Below are 17,359 nucleotides of genomic sequence, written 5' to 3' on the forward strand. Positions count from 1 at the left end.
ACCCAGGCCCCCTGCACTGGGACCACAGACCACCAGAGAAGTCCTCCAGCTCCTTTCTTAATAGAACAGGCTTGTCTTGGGAAGCCACTTTCTTCTCAGAAGAGCCGTTTGTCACCTGAAAAGTTGGTAAAAACAGATCCTCACTTGCCTGCTTACAGAGTTTTGTGTGAATCAAAAGCCAGGAAAGTAGCTTGAGGAGGCTTTAACTCTAACCCTGATTCTCTTTGTTTATTTATAAATATTTATTCAAATGGAAAGTTGGGGAATTCCCTGGCGGTTCAGTTAGGGTCTAACCTGGATTCTTTGAACTTGGCTTAAGCACCCTTAAGCCCTCTCTTCTTTGTGCTTCCGTTTCCCTGTCTCTAAAATGGGGAGAGGTTTACTGCCTCTGCAGGGGATTTGATGTCTTCAAAATAATTGTTATGGACGTGGAGAAGGAGAGATGCCTTGAGTTCTGGAAAAGGTGCTTCGCTTCCCGTGTAGTCACTCCTCCAAGCAATCTTCGGTTCCACCCCCAGCTTTTCTTTGCCGGGTGGCAGGTGAGGGTCTGCCCTTTGCTGGCCGGGCCAGGAGATCAAACCCTAGGAAGTGGGGAGAACCATGGTAGCTCACAAAGGTATTTCAAAGAGGGAGTAAATGGAAGGCGTTGATTCCTCGAGAAGTATCTGTACGAACAAACTATTAAAAAGCCAAAGACTTACGATGTCAGTCTCATGCTCTGGAATGCAAAGGGATGGATAGTTTGCAGGGCGGTTGATGGTCACTCCCCTCTGGACTCAGGTTCATTTGGTTTATCCCAGAGCTTTTGCCAACAACCTCGGCGAGCCTGGACGCGGAACTTTCTGGGAAGTGTAGTTTCCAGTCGGGCTACCCACGCCGCCGCTCGGCCCCCACAGCGACGAGGGGACTCCATTTCCCGAGGTGCTTCGCGCTCCGGGGGGCGGAGGGCTGCCGTGGCGTCGGGCCCCGGGCCGAGCCGGGGGTGGGGGCTCGGGGAGGCCGTGCGCCCGCGGCCGTGGGCGAGCGTCCGTGCGGCCTGGTCCGGGCCGTGTCCGCGTGAGGACGCCGCCGCCGCCGCCGACCCCCCCATCCTCGGCCTGGCCCGCCGTGCACCATGGGCTCCATCCTGAGCCGCCGCATCGCGGGCGTGGAGGACATCGACATCCAAGCGAACTCGGCCTATCGCTACCCCCCAAAGTCCGGTGAGTGGCCGCCCCGACTCGGGCCTCGATCCCGGGCCCCTGCCCCGGGCGCGGACGGCGAGGTGCGCGGGCTGGAGCGCGCGGGGCGGGCAGCGGGCGGCGGGGCCGGGGCGCGGGCCCCTCGGCGGAGGGTGGGCTGGGGGCTCTGCTCTGCCCCGCGGCCCTCCCTGCAGCTTCACTGTCTGGGGCTCCACGCGCCCTCCACCCAGACCCTGGGGCGAGGGTCGGTCCGGCGCTGACTGCCGCGGCCTGACCGGGTGACCTTGGGTCAGTCAGTTCGCCCCTGCGCGCTGCACACTCACACGGCTGCACACCCGGGAGACACTCGATAGGAAACCTCCCCAAGGACCGGGGTGAGGTTCTGGGGCTCGCATCTGGCAAGGATTTAACCCCATGCCCGGCGCTTTGCTTGCGCTTACAAAGTGGTCATTGTCAAAGGGGTCGACATCACTCCATTGCCGGTTTTCGCCTTCTTTGGTGCTCGGTGTGGAGACCCGGCCAGGGTTCTGTTCAGTCTCCCGTCCCGTCTGGACAGAGGCTTAGCTCTCCCGTGACCTGGCGCGTGTGTTTAGTGGGTGGGTGGGAAGGCGCTGGGGAGTGGGCCTGGGCCCAAGGAGGCATTACTGTCCTTGGGAGAAGAGCTGGGAGTCCTTGCTGGAGAACCAAGGGATAGTTGGAGGGGACCTACCAGGTTCTCCAGCCTCCCGTTTTTGTGCCTGAGAGATGTGGGCCACCAGGAAGGAAGTGACTTTCCCAGGGTCTCAGAACTGGACCAGGAGTGGACTCCCAGGCCAGCTGTCCCCCTCCCATCCCGCCCCCCCCTCCCCACACACACACTGTTCTCCTGCCTCTCTCTGATGGTGAGAGTGGCCTGACCTGGAGGTTTAGCTTGGGTTCCTCGTGCTCCATCTCCTCATCTGGTCGTTTGCCCGGGAGGAGGACAGGGCATTTGGGCCTCATAGGGACTTTCAGACTGGGGCCTTTGATTCTGACTTCTGAAGCAGTGCAGCCCATTGGTGGTTTCTTGGCCTCTCAGTTGGCTCACGGGCATCCCCCAGGCCAGGTTTCCCCTGAGTATGGTCCAGGACCATGGGGAAGCTTGTTTAAGGTGCATTCCCTGGGCTCTGCCTGACACTTCCTGGGGGTCTGCTGGAGGCCTAAGAACCTGCATCTAAAACCCGTTCCCAGGGTGAGTTGACTGTCCACTCAAATTTGAAAACTGCTTTGTTCTCATTTTGGAAGGGGAAAGAAGGCAAGTGTCTGGGACCACCAGAAATAAACTGGGTGGGGACTAGCACAGTTGGGGCCAGTCAGAGCTGGGCAGAGGGCCATGTTCCCTGATAGGCATGGGAGACCTCCATGCCTTCTTGATCCCTGGCACAAGGACAGGGCAGCCCAGGCTGGTGTGGGGATCCCCTGCAGGCTGACATCCCGGACCTGATGGAGCAGTCAGTTGTTTGAAGTCATCCTCTTCCGTCTCTGATGTTCTTCCTGGTAGCCTTTGGCTGAGTCTTCCTAGTCTTAGGCAAGCCACCTAGCCCGCTGGGTCACAGTTTCCTCATCTGTAAAATGGGCTGCTCCTCGTACAGTGCTTGGCACCTAAGACGTCTTCACAAGTCAGCTGCTATATTGGCTTGTAGAGGAAACTAGGTGATCCATTCAGACTGATAGCAGTTAGCTGTGGCTTGGCAGGGACAGCAGTAAGTTTAAGGTGGTCACCTGGGACCAGAGCAAGTCCCTTCAGTGGGGCATTTGGAAAATAAATCACACATGCAAGGCACTTAGAGCACTGCTTTTGGATTCTGCGTGGCTGACCTTGTTAATCAGTCCAGACACCTGTACCGATCCTGGATGCCCGAGTCAGGCACAACTAATCGACTGGGGCTGGCACCCAAGTGAATGCCATGCGCACCTCGGTTTTGCTGCCAGCGAGGTTAGTGCCCTCCTGGGCCTGTCCAGTCCGAAGGCTGTCCTTTCTGCTTCCTTATCCCTCGGGCCACCTTGTTCTGGGAGGCAGTTGGGGACCTAAGCAGGACTTGAGTATGTTTCCTCAAGAGTGGGCTGTGGATGTAAGTGGGGTTGAGATGATTTTAGGGACCCATGGACTGTACAATCAGTTTATGAGAAGGTTGTTTTCTTTTCAGGTCTCTGCCAATTTTGTTGATTGTGTTATGGACAAAGAATCATTGGAAGCTAGAATTTGCTTGAGATCTTTCTAAAAAATTTTATTTATTAATTTATTTTTGGCTGAGCTGGGTCTTTGTTGCTGCATGGGCTTCTCTCTAGTTGCAGCGAGTGGGGGATATTCTCAAGTTGGGGGACTCGGGCTTCTCATTGCAGTGGTTCTCTTGTTGCAGAGCACCGATTCTAGCTCAGACTTCAGTAGTTATGGTTCTCAGGCTCCAGAGCACAGGCTCAATAGTTGTGGCATATGGGCTCAGTTGGGCTTCCCTGGTGGCTCAGCTGTAAAGAAGCAGCCTGCAAATGCAGGAGACAGCAGGGATGTGGGTTCGATCCCTGGGTTGGGAAGATCCCCTGGAGGAGGACACAGCAACCCACTTCAGTGTTCTTGCCTGGATAATCCTATGGACAGAGGAGCCTGGTGGGCTACAGTCCACGGCTTGAACCTATGTCTCCTGCATTGGCAGATGGATTCTTTACTACTGAGCCATCCAAGAAGCCCTGCTAATATTTATTTTTAACACCTCTGTAACATTGTCCAATTTTTTTCTGACTTTATTGAGATATAATTGACACATAACACTGTATAAGTTTTAAGTATATAGTCTTAATGATTTGATATGGGTATATATCGGGGAAATGATTATTGCAATAAGGTTACCTGTGTGTGTTTGGCGGGGGGGAGAGGACTTTTATTTTATTTATTTATTTTTGGTTGACATTGTTGTTGTTTAATTGTTAAGTATGTCCGACTCTTTTTTTACAACCCCATGGACTATAGCCTGCCAGGCTCGCCTGTCCACGGGATTCCCCAGGCAAGAATACTGGAGTGGGTTGCCATTTCCTTCTCCAGGAGAGGACTTTTAAAAATCTACTGTCCAATTTTCTTTTGCTTCAAAACTTTCAGCGTGCACTGTAACAGTACGTAGCTTGAATTTAACAGCGTTCACTTTGTTTTCATTGTATTTATTTATTTTACTCATAACAGCTTTATTGCGGTATCAGTCCTGTGCAGTACAACTCATTCTTTGTAAACCTGTGATCTGGTAACTTTTTGTAAGCTTACAGAATCGTAAAGTCGTCAGCACAGTCAGTTTCAGACCTTTCCATCACCCCTTAACGTCTCCTTGCCTTGAGCCTGTTCGCAGGCGCTCTCCGCCGTCACCCCCACCCCTGCCCCATCCCTGATCTGTGTTCTGTCTTTACAGTTCGCCCTTCCTGGACATTTCGGATGCTGGAATCAGCCTTTTTGTGTGTGTGTCTGGCTTCTCCCTCTTAGCATGACGTTTCTGAGGCTCACCCACGTTGTGCTTTGCTGTGTGGTTGGAGTGCGTTTTGTCTGTCTGTTCACCAGTTAATGTACACTTGCGGTGTTTTCACCTTGTGGCTCTTAGGAGTCATGCTGCTGCCAACATTGTGGACGCTTGTGTGGTGTGTTCAGTTCTCTTTGGTATACACCTGGGAGTGGAAGTGTTGGGTCATCTGTTTAACCTTTTGAGGAACTGCCAGACTGTTTTCCATAATGTAATGGTTGCTTTATTTATTCCCATCAGCAGTGTGTGAGGGTTCCAAATTCCCAGCATTCTTGTCAACCCTTATTATTGTCTACCTTTTTAATTATAGTTGTCCTAGTGGGTGTAAAGTGGTATCTCGTGGTTTTGATTTGCATTTTCCTGATGACTAATGCTGTTGAGGTCTTTTCATGTGCTTATTGGCCTTTGTGTATCCTTTGTGTGCTGGGTGGGGGGCAGGTTAGGGATGGGGTGGGCGTGGCTCTATTAGGCTTGTTCACTTTTTAGAAGTTGAATTGTCTTATTACTGAGTGGTGAGAGCTCTTTATGGGTTCCGGAGACAGTGATACAATTCATGTATCGGCTCTGTGATTTGTAAATGTCTGGCAGCCTGCGGTTGTCTTTTTCATTTTCTTAATGGTGTGTTTTGAGGAGCAGTTTTAATTTTGGTGAAGTCCAGTTTATCATGTTTCTTTTTTTTTGGCCACACCCTGTGGCTTGTGGGATCTTAGTTCCCCAAGGAAGGATTGAATCTGGGCCCTTGGCAGTGAGAATGTGGAGTCCTAACCACTGTACTGCCAAGGAATTCCCCAATTGTTTTAATGTTTAATGTTTTTGGAATTATACCTTAAAGATCTTTGCCTAGCTCAAGGCCACAGAGATTTTTTTCTCATATCTTTTTTTTTTCCTTAAAATTTTATAGTTTTAGCTGAAACATTAAGGTTTGTGGTCCAGTTTGAGTTCATTCTTTTAATGTATAGTTTGAGGTCAAGATGTAGGTTTTTGTGTTTTTACTTCCAGCATGTGGATATTCAGTTACTTAAGCATCATTTGTTGAAAAGACTTCTCTTTTCCCATCACATTGCCTCTGTACCTTCATCGGCGATCAGTTGACGGTAAATTTCTGCACGCCGTTGCCCTGCTGTCCCTTGCCCCAGTCACACAGGTGGCCGGTCCCCAGCCGAGGGCTGGAGCAAGCGTCGGGACACCTGGCTGGAGCCCTGCAGGAGAAGGGTGCTGCTGCCGGGGGAAGCCTGGGCGCACAGGGTCCCCGCCGGAGCGCCTGGCCGTGGGCTGCTGCTCCTGGGTGACTCGAGTGTCTTTCCGGCCCTGTGTGTCTTTGTGGCCCCGCCCTGGTGTGTGAGGGAGGTCACGGTAGGGATGGGTCGCCCAGGAGGAGTGTCAGGAGGGGCTGCCAGCCACCCGACCCACCAGCCCCTCACTTGGATGTGAAATGCGCCCCGGACCTGAACCTTTTGTGTATCAGGTGCGTGTCCTTTCAGACCATTTTCTCCTCCTGTATCTCATCGGAGGGACTTCCCTAGTAGCTCAGACGGTAAGAAATCTGTAACACAGGAGACCTGGGTTTGATCCCTGGGTCTGGAACATCCCCTGGAAAAGGGAATGGCTACCCACTCCAGTATTCTTGGCTGGAGAATTTAAGGGACAGGGGAGCCTGGCGGGCTACGGCCCATGGGGTCACAGAGAGTCAGACACGACTGAGCGACTGGCACTTTCACTGTCTCATTGGAACTTTGCCATGTCCTCGTGACACTAGACTTTTGTTCTCTTTGGCAAAGGAGCTAGAAATCAGACTGCCCTTTGTCTCCCGGCACCCGGGCCTGCACACGGTTGGTGTTTAATAAATGCTTGTGCAGCCGGCCTTGTAGAAAACACCCCTTTCTCTAGTGTGCAGGCTGCTTGGACTGGGCTGCACCTTTTTTTCTTTTTTTCCAAATTTATGTGACTGTCCTGGGTCTTAGTTGTGGCATGTGGGATCTAGTTTCCCGATCAGGGATTGAACCCAGGCCCCAGGCATTGGGAGCTCGGAGACTTAGCCACTGGACCACCAGAGAAGTCGCTGGGCTGCATCTTATTCCCTGGGGTGGCAGCCGGGGGTCCATGGACTTCTGGGCCTGCCACCACGCAATGAGGGGCCCGCTGTGCATGCCAGGAGACTTTGGGTGTGTGCTTCTATGTTGGTGGCACTTAGAGGTGTCTGCTCGGGACCGCTGCTGCCTGGGTTTGCCCTTTCTGGGTGGGGCCTTGCTGACTGGTTAGTTTGGTGTCTAAAGGAAAGAACCAAGGCAAGCGTTCCAGACGAGGGAGGACTCTCTCTGCCCCCAGGGAACCCTCTGGGTCCCTGGGCCCCATCAGTGTCCCTGGGCAGTGAGCCTCTGTGCAGAGCCCCCAGGTTGGTGGTGGAGGGGCAGGGCTGGGGAAGGGGCGCACCCGCCCTCGGTGGCCTCACCTTCCCGCTCAGAGCCCCATGCCATCGCTGCCGGCATCATGCCCCCTGCACCGTTCATAAGGCAGAGCCAGTTCTGAGCTTCAGCTCACGTGAACTCGGTTTGGATTCTGTCATTGAAAGAGCTGTATAAAGAAGCTGTATTTTCCAAACTTCGGTTGTTAACATTTTTTGTTAAACAGCAACAACGAACCTTTCTGCTTTAGGTAAAAGCGGAAACAAAAACCCTTGCAGGTGGCAGTGGGCATCCAAGGGCCTGTCTCCCTGAAGGAGAAGCCGTGGGTCGCTTGGGTTTGGAAGCCTGCGGTGGATGCTTGTGCCCTCTGCCCATTGAGGTTCGCTGTGTTGCCTGCCCTTGGGGTTCTGGGGGCCTGGGGGCCCGCGCATCCTTTACGTGGCTCCTGGGCTCCGCTGTGCTGCCCCCTCAGCTGGCACCAGGGGAGGAAGCCTGGGCTTGTGCTGGGCAGGCTGGCTGACTGGTGGGCTTTTCATCCCGTGCCTGGAGCTTGGCCGTGGCGTGGAGTGCCCGGCTACCCAGGGTCGAAGGGGCGCGGGTGTGCACTTCCTCACGGTTGGGGTGGCCTTGCTGTGGTGACCACACGCACAGGGTGGGCACGGGCAGAGCTCGGCCCAGCCTTGGGAGAGGGAGTCTCCTCCTGCCTGTGGAGCCGTGGCAGGAGGGGCCCTGGATTTGGGGTCCAGAGGCCCTGCGCCCTGAGCTGCCCCGTGACTGTGGGCCGGTTGGTCGCCTGCTCTGAGGCCCCACTTCTGTGCCTCTAGGGTTAAATTATTAACCTCTGGTGCCCGGGCCCCTCTGTCCAGACTCCGCGAGTCCACGGGAGCTGGCGGATGGGACCCGGCCTCGGCCCGAGTGTTCCCAGGCCTGGCAGCTTCCTGGGAAAGTCCTGCACTTCCTGGATGACCTGCCGGGCGGTGATCACCGCTGCCCGCCTCACCCCCCAGCCGGGGGCCGGCGGCCAGACGCCGGCTCGGAGCCCCTTCCAGTGGGCCGTTCCCATGTGTTTCCGTGTGGTCTGGTACAGGCGTCGAGCCTCACGTTTCTGTGTTATCTTGTGAAACGAGAGGCAGTGGGCCTTGCGTGCCGCCCCCGCACGTTGGGTGCGGGCTCAGTGAACAACAGTGGAATCGCTCAGTTCTGCCAGCTGCCCTGGCGTCTGCCCGGCTCCTGGGAGCTGGGGGAGCCCAGCCCACCCCCGCCTGGCCCGCACCCTGGCCGTCTGCAGACGAGTCGATGGTGTGAAGCGGAGTGGGGGTCCCTCGCTGTCTAGAAAACACGGGCCGACTGTCCCTGAGCTGGGAGCCGGGCACGGCTGCGGAACAGTAGTTTCTCATCTGTTCATCCCATGCAGTGTCGGCTTGGTCCTGGGTGCCCAGTGCCTGAGATGTCGGCCCCCAGAGAGGGTGCTGGCTGCCCCCGTCAGCCCTGGGGTCCACTGTTCAGATAGTCTCCACTTTCTGTTACCCGGGGGTCCCGTCCCTGCAATTCTGCGATGGCCCTGAGTGACCGGATGCCCTCGGTGCTTTAGGAGGACCCGAAAGGAGGAACTGGGTTCAGTGCTGCAGAAACTTGCGGTGTGTGCACACATGTCCGCGCTCAGTGTCACATACGAGCAGCCGCAGCCCCTGAAGCCCCGGTGCCCCCCCCAGTCTCTGCCCCGCTCCCTGGGAGGCCCGCTCGGGCTCCAGCGGAGGTGAGTCGTGCCTGCTCCTGAACTTGGTACAAAGGGAAGCGGGCGCTCTTGGCTCACGTCGGGCGACGCGAAGGCTGAGGCTGTGAGCGGGGCGGCAGCCAGTTTCCTGTCGCTGCCACGTGACGCCCCGGCATCTGTGGGTTCAGCCGTGAGCTCGCATGGGGGGCGCTGGGGGGGCTCCAGTTCGGGCTTGTGAATGATGCTGCTGAGGACACTCTTGTGACTGGCTTCTGTGCCCACCAGTCTGATTTCCTTGGGTGCCCTTGGCTTTTTCACTTTTTAAAATAATTGCAGTGAATTCCACGTGACAGTTGCCATCCTCCCCAGTGTAAGTGTGTAGTTCAGAGGCATTCAGCATGCACCCACGGCTGTGTGGCCAGCCCCACCGTCGTCCTCCTGTGGAGCTGAAACTCCGTCCCGTCGCCGCCTCCCCCAGCCCCCAGCAGCCACCACGCTGTTTTCTGTGTCCGGTCCTGACGACCCCAAGTGCCTGTCCCTCTGGGGCTGTTTCCATTCCTGGCCGTGGGTCTGGCCCCCTCAGGTGACGTGTGTGCGGAGTCCGAAGCTTTTGTAGTATGGTGGGAGCCTGTTCACACCCCCACCAGAGCTGCAGGGATTCTGCTTCCTCACCGTGCGTGTGTGCGTGCGTGCGTGTGCACGCGTGCGTGTGCGTGTGTGTGTGTCCTGTCGCTTTTCTTTTTAGTATTAGCCGTGGATATCTTGTGGCAGTTTTAATTTGTTTTTACTTAGACTGGGTATGTTTTTGTATATAGATTACCATTCATTTGTCTTCCTCTTTTTGTGGGATCTTTTGCATATTTAAAAAAAAAATAATAATACTGGATTTGCTCTCTCCTCACTCAGTGGCAGGAGCGTGTTCCTGAATGCTGTTTATTTCGTTGTGAGTTCTCTGGAGACTGACTGGCGTTTACACCGGCTCTCCCAAGGGGAACACGCACTGACAGCCGGGGCGGGGGCGGTCTCTGGAACCCAGGATGGGGATCCCAGCCCGGGAGGCCAGGAGGAGGAGACCACGGAGCCCCGTCCGCCCCGGCCTCCGTGTCGCCAGGCACAGAGTCGGCTTCACCCCCGGGGGCCCTCAGTGACCAAGTCCTGTGGTCCTGGGCCAGCTCCCAGGGGTGGGGGCTGAATCTGGGGACGGCCTGGCACAGTCAGGTGACCGCGGCAGCCCCCCAGCTGTGTCAGCGTCTGGGACTTGCGTGTGCTGGTGCCCGTCGGGGCCCAGCTCCGCGTGCGGAGGCCGTGTCCGGAAAAGAGGTGTGTGTGGGAGCTGGGGAGGACTCCTCCCCCCGAAAGAGGTGGGGATTCAGCAAAGCGGAGGCTTTGCTCGTCAGAACCCTTCTCAACTCACTGTTCTTCCCTCCATGGAGCGCGGGTGCGAGCTTTTCACTTACCTTGTCCACTCTGGTACGGCTTTGGCGTGGCAGGGAGGCCAGGACGCACCAGTGTTTATCCGGTGTCTCCTCACCGACGCGAAGCCCTTTACATGATCGGCTCCTTCTGTCGTCAGGGCATTCCCAGCGGCCCTCCATCTGCAGCCAGTGTTGTTGACCGAGGCCTCGTGTTACCCGCAGTGGGGACGCCGAGCCCCAGGAGATTGGGCTGCACCGAGTCCCCCAGCCCGAGCGTGGGGAGCAGAGGAGCTGTTCCGTGCATGCGTGTGACTGCAACTCTGGGGAATCCCTGAGCAGGCCATCACGGCGGGTGGGCCCAGGGTTCCAGCTCCTCTGAGTTTTGCGGCAGAGGTTCATAGTCCGAGGGGCTGTCCCTCACCTGGCGGGTGATCTCATGGGCCTGGAGAGGCTTTCCGCGGTCAGCCCTTTCTGCAGACGGTGCCGTCCTGACCCCTTGGGGGCAGGCCCGGCTGGGGGGTGTCAGCAGCGGGTGTCAGCAAACCAGGAACTTCTGTGCGGTGGTACAGTGAAAAGGATTTTCGGCCGGTGGAACGGATGGACTGTTCCCAGCCTTCTTGCCTTTCCTACTTCCCTCTGTCCAAGTGGGACAGACACCCGGGCGGCTGAGTGAAGCCCACACCTGGCCTCCCAGGTTCCAGGGCAGTTACGTTTCTTAGCAGGGCCCCCGGGTGTCAGTCCATATCACAGTTTATCTGGCAGGGGCGTCGTGATTTGTAATAAGAAATATATATTTGGTCTTCATCTGTTTCTGGCACAGAATTCCTCAAATCCTTGGAATTTCCTTGGGGAAGAGTGATACCGTGTAATGGGTGTCTTTTAATCTTCTTAACAGACCCTTTGCAACCACAGCTGAGTTTATATTAATGAAGTGACCTTTGGAAAGTGTGACTGAGCGCCTGAGCACGTGTGCACACACGTGGGTCCAGACATCTGGACCCTCTGGCCCGGGGGTCTGTCCTCATCCCCTGGGGCTGCTGGAATGCAGAGTGCTAGCAGATTCCTTGTCTGGGGGGCCCTCTTCCGGGTTTTCAGACAGCCGCCTTCTGTGTCCCCACGTGGCGGCGGGGGGGTGCTGCTCTATGGGGCCTCGTTTACAAGAGCACTGACCGTGTTCATCAGCGCTCCGTCCTCATGACACAATCACCTCCCAAAGGCCCCACATCCTGACACCATCACGTTGGGGCTTGGGTTTCAACATGTGAATTCGGGGGGGACACAAACATTCACTCTGCAGTGGGGTCTCAGACTCTGGTCTCTTGATAATCTCAGGTTTTGATAGCACTCTGGGTGCATAGCCAATGTTTTGGGGAGAACATAGAGGGTGGTGGTTTACGTTCCCACTCTCTCTGCACCTCCTCAAAGATGCCTGACTGTTTGGTGTGGATCCTGCCCAACCCTTTCATTCCACTTGAGTCCGGCTCACTCTCCACGTTGACCAGCACTTTGCCTTTTGACTCTGATCCCAAGGAGATCTTTGCATGTCCTGGCACCTAGCTCCTTAGCAGGGTTAGTTCCTTTAAGAAACTAGAATGTTTCCAATTTTCATTTGTAAATGATGGTCACACACACGTGCACAGCCAGACGTGTGAAAGTGAATACACAACACAGAAAAGAACCCCAGAAGTCCGCTGCCCGCCTCCACGGGTTGTCATGGAAACAGCCATGATTTTCCTCATCCTGGAAGACGGTGAACATGGATAGGCTTCACACCTGCCCTGTCCTTCCACGGCTGACGTGTGTCAAGGAAAACGGCGGAGCGCAGGGGTCCTGGGAGCCTCCCGGGAAGGGCGCTCATGGTCTCTCTTTGTCATCCAGGTCACTCGGACGCCCGTAAGTAGGGCAGAGTCTGAGTCCCTCGGGCAGAGGTGGGGCGAGCCGTCCGAGGCCGAGTGTCCCTCGGCCCCGCAGCAGAGAGGGGACAGAGGCGTGGATTTGTTTTAGCCATAATTTTAAAAGCTACAGTTGATACTCTATAGTTGGTTAAGTTGGATTCCATGAACTATACAGTCCATGGGGTCACAAAGAGTCGGACACGACTGAGCGACTTTCACACATAGTTGATATAACAGCAAAGGCTGGGAATGGTGTGGAGAAGAGGGAGCCTTCTTACATTGCGGGTGGGACTGCAGCAGACCTGGGTTCTGTCCCTGGGTCGGGAAGATCCCCTGGAGAAGGAGATGGCAACTCAGTCCAATATTCTTGCCTGGAGACTTCTGTGGACAGAGGAGCCTGGTGAGCTAGAGTCCACGGGGTCACAAAGAGTTGGACATGACGAGTGAGCACATACCTATGATGATCCATAAAAACCAGGGGTGTTATGTTTATTTAACTTGTCACCACTGTATTCCTTTTCTCTCACTGCGGTTTACTCTGGTTCCTGGTCCACACATGGGCTGGGAGTACACCGTGGCCTCATACATCCTGTCTGGGTTCTCTGCCGGCAGAGCCACTAGGCTGGACTCCTGGTTCTGAGCCTTCCGGCCTAGGCAGCCTTGGCTGAGTCCCAAGGCTGCGTTTCTTAGGAGGGACACTGGGATCCACGCGGGGCACCCAGCAGAGCTCGAGGGCCCAGAATTCCCTCTGGCTCACAGAATCCACAGGGCCCTGTGGTCACCCTGCCTTTCTCTGTGCCAGAGAGAAAAGGGAGCCAGTGGGCAGGTATCAGATTGGAGAGCTTGGGAGAGGTGGTACTTCCAGCCTTTCCCCAGCGAGGCTGTGAGCTCAGTCCTTTGAAGCTGACCCGTGTCTGAGGCCCTGTATCCATCTATTTTTATAAGAAATGTGGATTTAGTGCTTAGGTATTCATGGCAACCCACTCCAGTAGTCTTGCCTGGAGAATCCCAGGGACAGAGGAGCCTGGTGGGCTGCCGTCATTGGGGTCGCACAGAGTCGGACACGACTGAAGCGGCTTAGCATGCGTGCGTGCATTCTGGGGATATTTAGCCTCAGGTCTCCTGCGGGGAGCTGGGTAGGAAGGAGATAACTCAGATCCACACAGTTTAAACTGTGGTCAGTGCTGAAGTGAAAAAGGTCCTTGGAGTTCAGATTTGAGGTGGAGCAGGGTGCTGACTTAGTCTGGGGGTCAGAGAAGGTGTACTCGTTTCCGGGGTGTGTGTGTGTCTTAGTCGCTTAGTCAGGTCCGACTCTGTGACCCAATGGACTGCAGCCCGCCTGGCTCCTCTGCCCACCAGATTCTCCTGGCAAGAACACTGGAGCGGGTTGCCGTTTCCTTCTCCAGGGGATCTTCCTGGCCCAGGGATCGAACCCTGGTCTCCTGCATTGCAGGCGGATTCTTTACCGTCTGAGCCACTAGGGAAGCCCACTTGTTTCCTGTGGCTGCTGTAATGAGGTGCCTCAGACCCGGTGATTTAAAGCAGCAGAATTTATGCTCACTGCTCTGGAGGCCAGAGATCCAAAACCGAGTGTCCACAGGGTTGTTTTTTCTGAAGGCTCTGCAGAAGGCTCCTTCCTTCCCCCCAGCTTCCGGCAGCTCCGGGCTCCCTCGCCTTCTGGCTGCCTCACTCCAGTGTCTGCTCCGTCCTCACAGGGCCTGCCCCGCTCTATGTGTCTGTGTCCACCTCGCCCTCTTTCTCTTAGAGGCCGGTGTCTCTGGCTTTAGGACCTGCGTCCTGTCTTACCTCTGAACTTACTTACACCTGCACGTATCTCCATACAAGGTCAGGCACACACGTGCCAGGGTTGGGGCCAGGACATGTCCTTGCCGGGCGCAGAGCTCAACCTGCTGCAGAAGGAAGCGGTGTCGGAGCAGGATGAGTCCCTGAGCGGGGAGGGGGCGCCCGGGCCGGTGGAGGGACTGCTGGGCCGAGAGGTGCTCCCAGGGGCCCGTGCTGGGCCTCGTCGTCTCCAGCCGCATCTGCTTTTTCCCCAGGAAACTACTTCGCATCACACTTTTTCATGGGAGGTGAGAAGTTCGACACCCCCCACCCCGAGGGTTACCTCTTTGGAGAGAACATGGACCTGAACTTCCTGGGCAGTCGCCCAGTCCAGGTGGGTCTCGGTGGGCTGGGCACGTGGGTGGCGTGGCGAGGCTGCCAGCTGCCAGCGGGCACCGGGTCTCCTCCCCGTGGGACAGAGGTGCCGTCCAGACGCGTGCGGGAGGCCTGGGCTGAGGGCGGGTCCCTGGGGACAGAGCAGTCATCCCTGAACCTGGCATGTCCAGTCTCTGGATTTCATCCCAGGCCCCACGGGTGACTGTCTTTAAAGAGAGGAAAGGTCGTCCACATTCCATGGACCAGTGGGCGAGAGATGAGATCCAAACAGAAACGCAGAAAAATGGCCAGCGCCATTTCTGCAAGTTTGCCCCCATGAGTCCCCAGAGAAGTGACTTCTTGCGCTGTTTTTCCTTCATTCTCAGCCCTTGTGGCACCTGCCTTGTGCCCAGGACTCTCCCAGGGGCTGGAGGCAGGGGTTTAGCAGGAGGGGTGCAGATGATAAGAGCGCGTCCGATGGATAGAGAGTAGAAAGCGAGAGAACGAGGGTCTGGGGGGTTGCTGAGCAGGGACCTACCTGCCTTGGGTTTTGCGTCCTGAGATGATGGTCCCCGGCACCAGGGAGGGGTCAGGCGGGGGACCCTCTCTCAGGAGTCGTGACTCGGCCCCTAAGGCTGCTGAGTTGTGGGCTGTCGTAGCCGTGGAGCTGCCTTGTGGTTGACACAAAGTCTTGGTTCTTTTAAGTGATGGGGGCGAGGGCCCGGGACCCGGAGTGCCGGCCCCCCACTCGCAGAGCTGGCGGGGCCTCCGCGCCCCGCTGAGTTGCCCACCCTCCCGCGTCCACGGCAGCAGGCAGGACCTGCCTCTGTGTCCTGCAGCCTCGGCGCTGACGCGGGGCCTGGCCCACAGGCCTCCTGCAGACCTGTTGTCCCGTGTGACTTGCATTGTGAGACCACCGTAGCATCACCTGCATTGATGCAGACATGCTGGGTGCCCGTTACCTGGCTTCCCAGTGACAGCGTTTCCCAAGACTGTGTTGTCACCAAGACTGACCTCACTCCCACGCCTTCCAGAGACGTGTGTGTGTGTGTGTGTGTGTGTGTGTGTGTGTGTGAGAGAGAGAGAGAGAGAGAGCGCGCGCGCGCGCACTTGTCCCCACCTGAATCTGTACTGACCGTTGTCCTGGCCCAGCCCTAACCTCTGCCCCAGGGACTCCGCAGAGGGTCCTTCCCGGAACTGGGGACCCAGACACCTCGGGGCGGTTCTGGTCCCAGCCGTGCCCCGTGCTGGCCACATCACCTGTGGTTCCTCGGATGCGGATGCGGGTGGTGCTGTTCTGTGGTTGGTGTGAGGGCCCCGGGGTGACCTGGCAGGGCTGTGACCGTCGCCTCGATGAATCCCTGTTTTCTTCCTCTGCTGAGCGGGATGCAATTCTCTTTCCCTCCTAGTTCCCTTATGTCACGCCCGCACCCCATGAGCCCGTGAAGACGCTGAGAAGCCTGGTGAACATCCGCAAAGACTCCCTCCGGCTCGTGAGGTGGGCCCCCCCGCCCCAGGGGTGCCCTGCACTTGGGAGAGAGTGGTTCCTGGCCCGCCTGCCCATGCGCAGAATCAGGCGTGGAATCAGAGCTGCCCCAGCTGAGGGCGGGGCGCTGCAGCCTGTAACCCAGGGTCTCAGCCGGCGACTGTATCCCTGGGCCGCGGGCCAGGTCTGGGCACAGTCTTGGTTGTCACAACTGGGGGTGGCGGGGGCAGTCCCGCTGGCCCCTGGCAAGCAGGAATCAGGGTGCTGCTCAGCACCCCACAGCTCACAGGACGCCCCCACCACGCTGGGCGATGCAGCCCAGACCTTGGGGGGCTGAGAAACCGCCTCCAGCCTGGGAGACCAGAGGCGCCTGGGCCGTCCCCAAACCATGAGGACACGTCAGCCTCCCTTCCCGGGGCAGGAGGCAAGGGAAGGGGGACCCTGCAACGTTGGGCCTCGTTGTCCAAGCGCGGCATGGCCTCCACGTTCCCCGAAAGGTGGGGCATGGCCCCTCACCTGCCCTGTCCCTCCGTGTCCCCCGCAGGTACAAGGACGGTGCCGACAGCCCCACTGAGGACGGCGAGAAGCCCCGCGTCCTCTACAGCCTGGAGTTCACCTTCGACGCCGACGCCCGGGTGGCCATCACCGTCTACTGCCAGGCAGTGGAGGAGTTCCTGAACGGGACTGCAGCGTGAGTCCCCCCGCGGCTCCGGGCCCAGGCGCCCTGCTGTGTCTGTGTCCTGTCCTTGAGCTGTCGGAGGTTTTATTTGAAATAAGGGTCCTCCTGGCCCCAAGAGTCCGAAGTCTGCAACTTTAGCAAGACTATGGCGGGGCTGCCTCCAGGCTGCAGGGCCAGACCCCTGGCGGGGCCCGCAGACACGTACCCACCCCAGTCCTGCTGGAGGAGTCCCCTTGGAGGCCAGATTTGGTTGGGGGCGGAGTGGTCAGTGCTCTGAGATCCCGGGCTTTGAGTCCCTGATCATGTAACAGCCCCTGCCCCCACCCCCATCCCCAGGGCCAGTCTCACAGCAGACCCTCAAGAGTGTCCTTTGTCCTGGAGACGGAGTGAGGCCCCAGGGACAGCAGGTGTGGGTGGGGCGGAGGGAGGCGGGTGAGGGTTGTGTGTGGGACCCCTGTGGAGGGGGAAGCCAGAGTTTTATTAGGATGGGAAGTGTGTATGCTGCCTGACCCGGTTGTTCCTTTTCTGGGAGTTTATCTGGGGGACGTGCTCGCATACATGGTCAAGATGTTGGAATAGTAAGATGCTGGTGACCGCTCGGTGTCCACCAGTGGGGGTCTGATCCCATCAATCAGTGTAAAACTGCGGTGGAGCCCACGCAGGGTCCTGAGAACATGGCATCTGATTCCGTGATGTCTGTGGGACAGCTTTGGGCACGTGAGCAGAGTGCAGGTGGACTGCAGCCTGGGCATTAAAAAATAACTCTGCACCTGCAGGTGTGATTATGCCTTGACTTCCGGGGTTGCAGACGGGGCAGAGAAGCAGGTGGCTGGGAGCAAGCATGAGGCAGGGGACGGGGGTCACTGCGTTTTTTGTCCCCCATTCATTCAGAAAAGCGCACAAACCATGAAGGCT

At 57.1% G+C, this 17,359-nt stretch overlaps 1 protein-coding gene across 4 annotated transcripts in view; it reads left to right on the top strand.

Annotated features, from left to right (window-relative positions):
- The first annotated feature begins 963 nt into the window (after positions 1 to 963).
- The window catches only part of MGRN1 (mahogunin ring finger 1), a 36,405-nt gene continuing 20,009 nt past the window's right edge, over positions 964 to 17,359 (top strand). For all 4 annotated transcript variants that reach the window (XM_043914218.1, XM_043914216.1, XM_043914219.1 and 1 more), the window contains exons 1-4: positions 964 to 1,202; positions 14,180 to 14,298; positions 15,689 to 15,777; positions 16,310 to 16,456. In XM_043914218.1, coding sequence (XP_043770153.1) covers positions 1,115 to 1,202; positions 14,180 to 14,298; positions 15,689 to 15,777; positions 16,310 to 16,456 — 443 coding nt within the window. In that variant the 5' untranslated portion in view covers positions 964 to 1,114. The remainder of the gene's footprint in view (positions 1,203 to 14,179; positions 14,299 to 15,688; positions 15,778 to 16,309; positions 16,457 to 17,359) is intronic.

Source organism: Cervus elaphus, chromosome 10, assembly GCF_910594005.1.
Source record: "Cervus elaphus chromosome 10, mCerEla1.1, whole genome shotgun sequence".
NCBI lineage: Eukaryota > Metazoa > Chordata > Mammalia > Artiodactyla > Cervidae > Cervus > Cervus elaphus.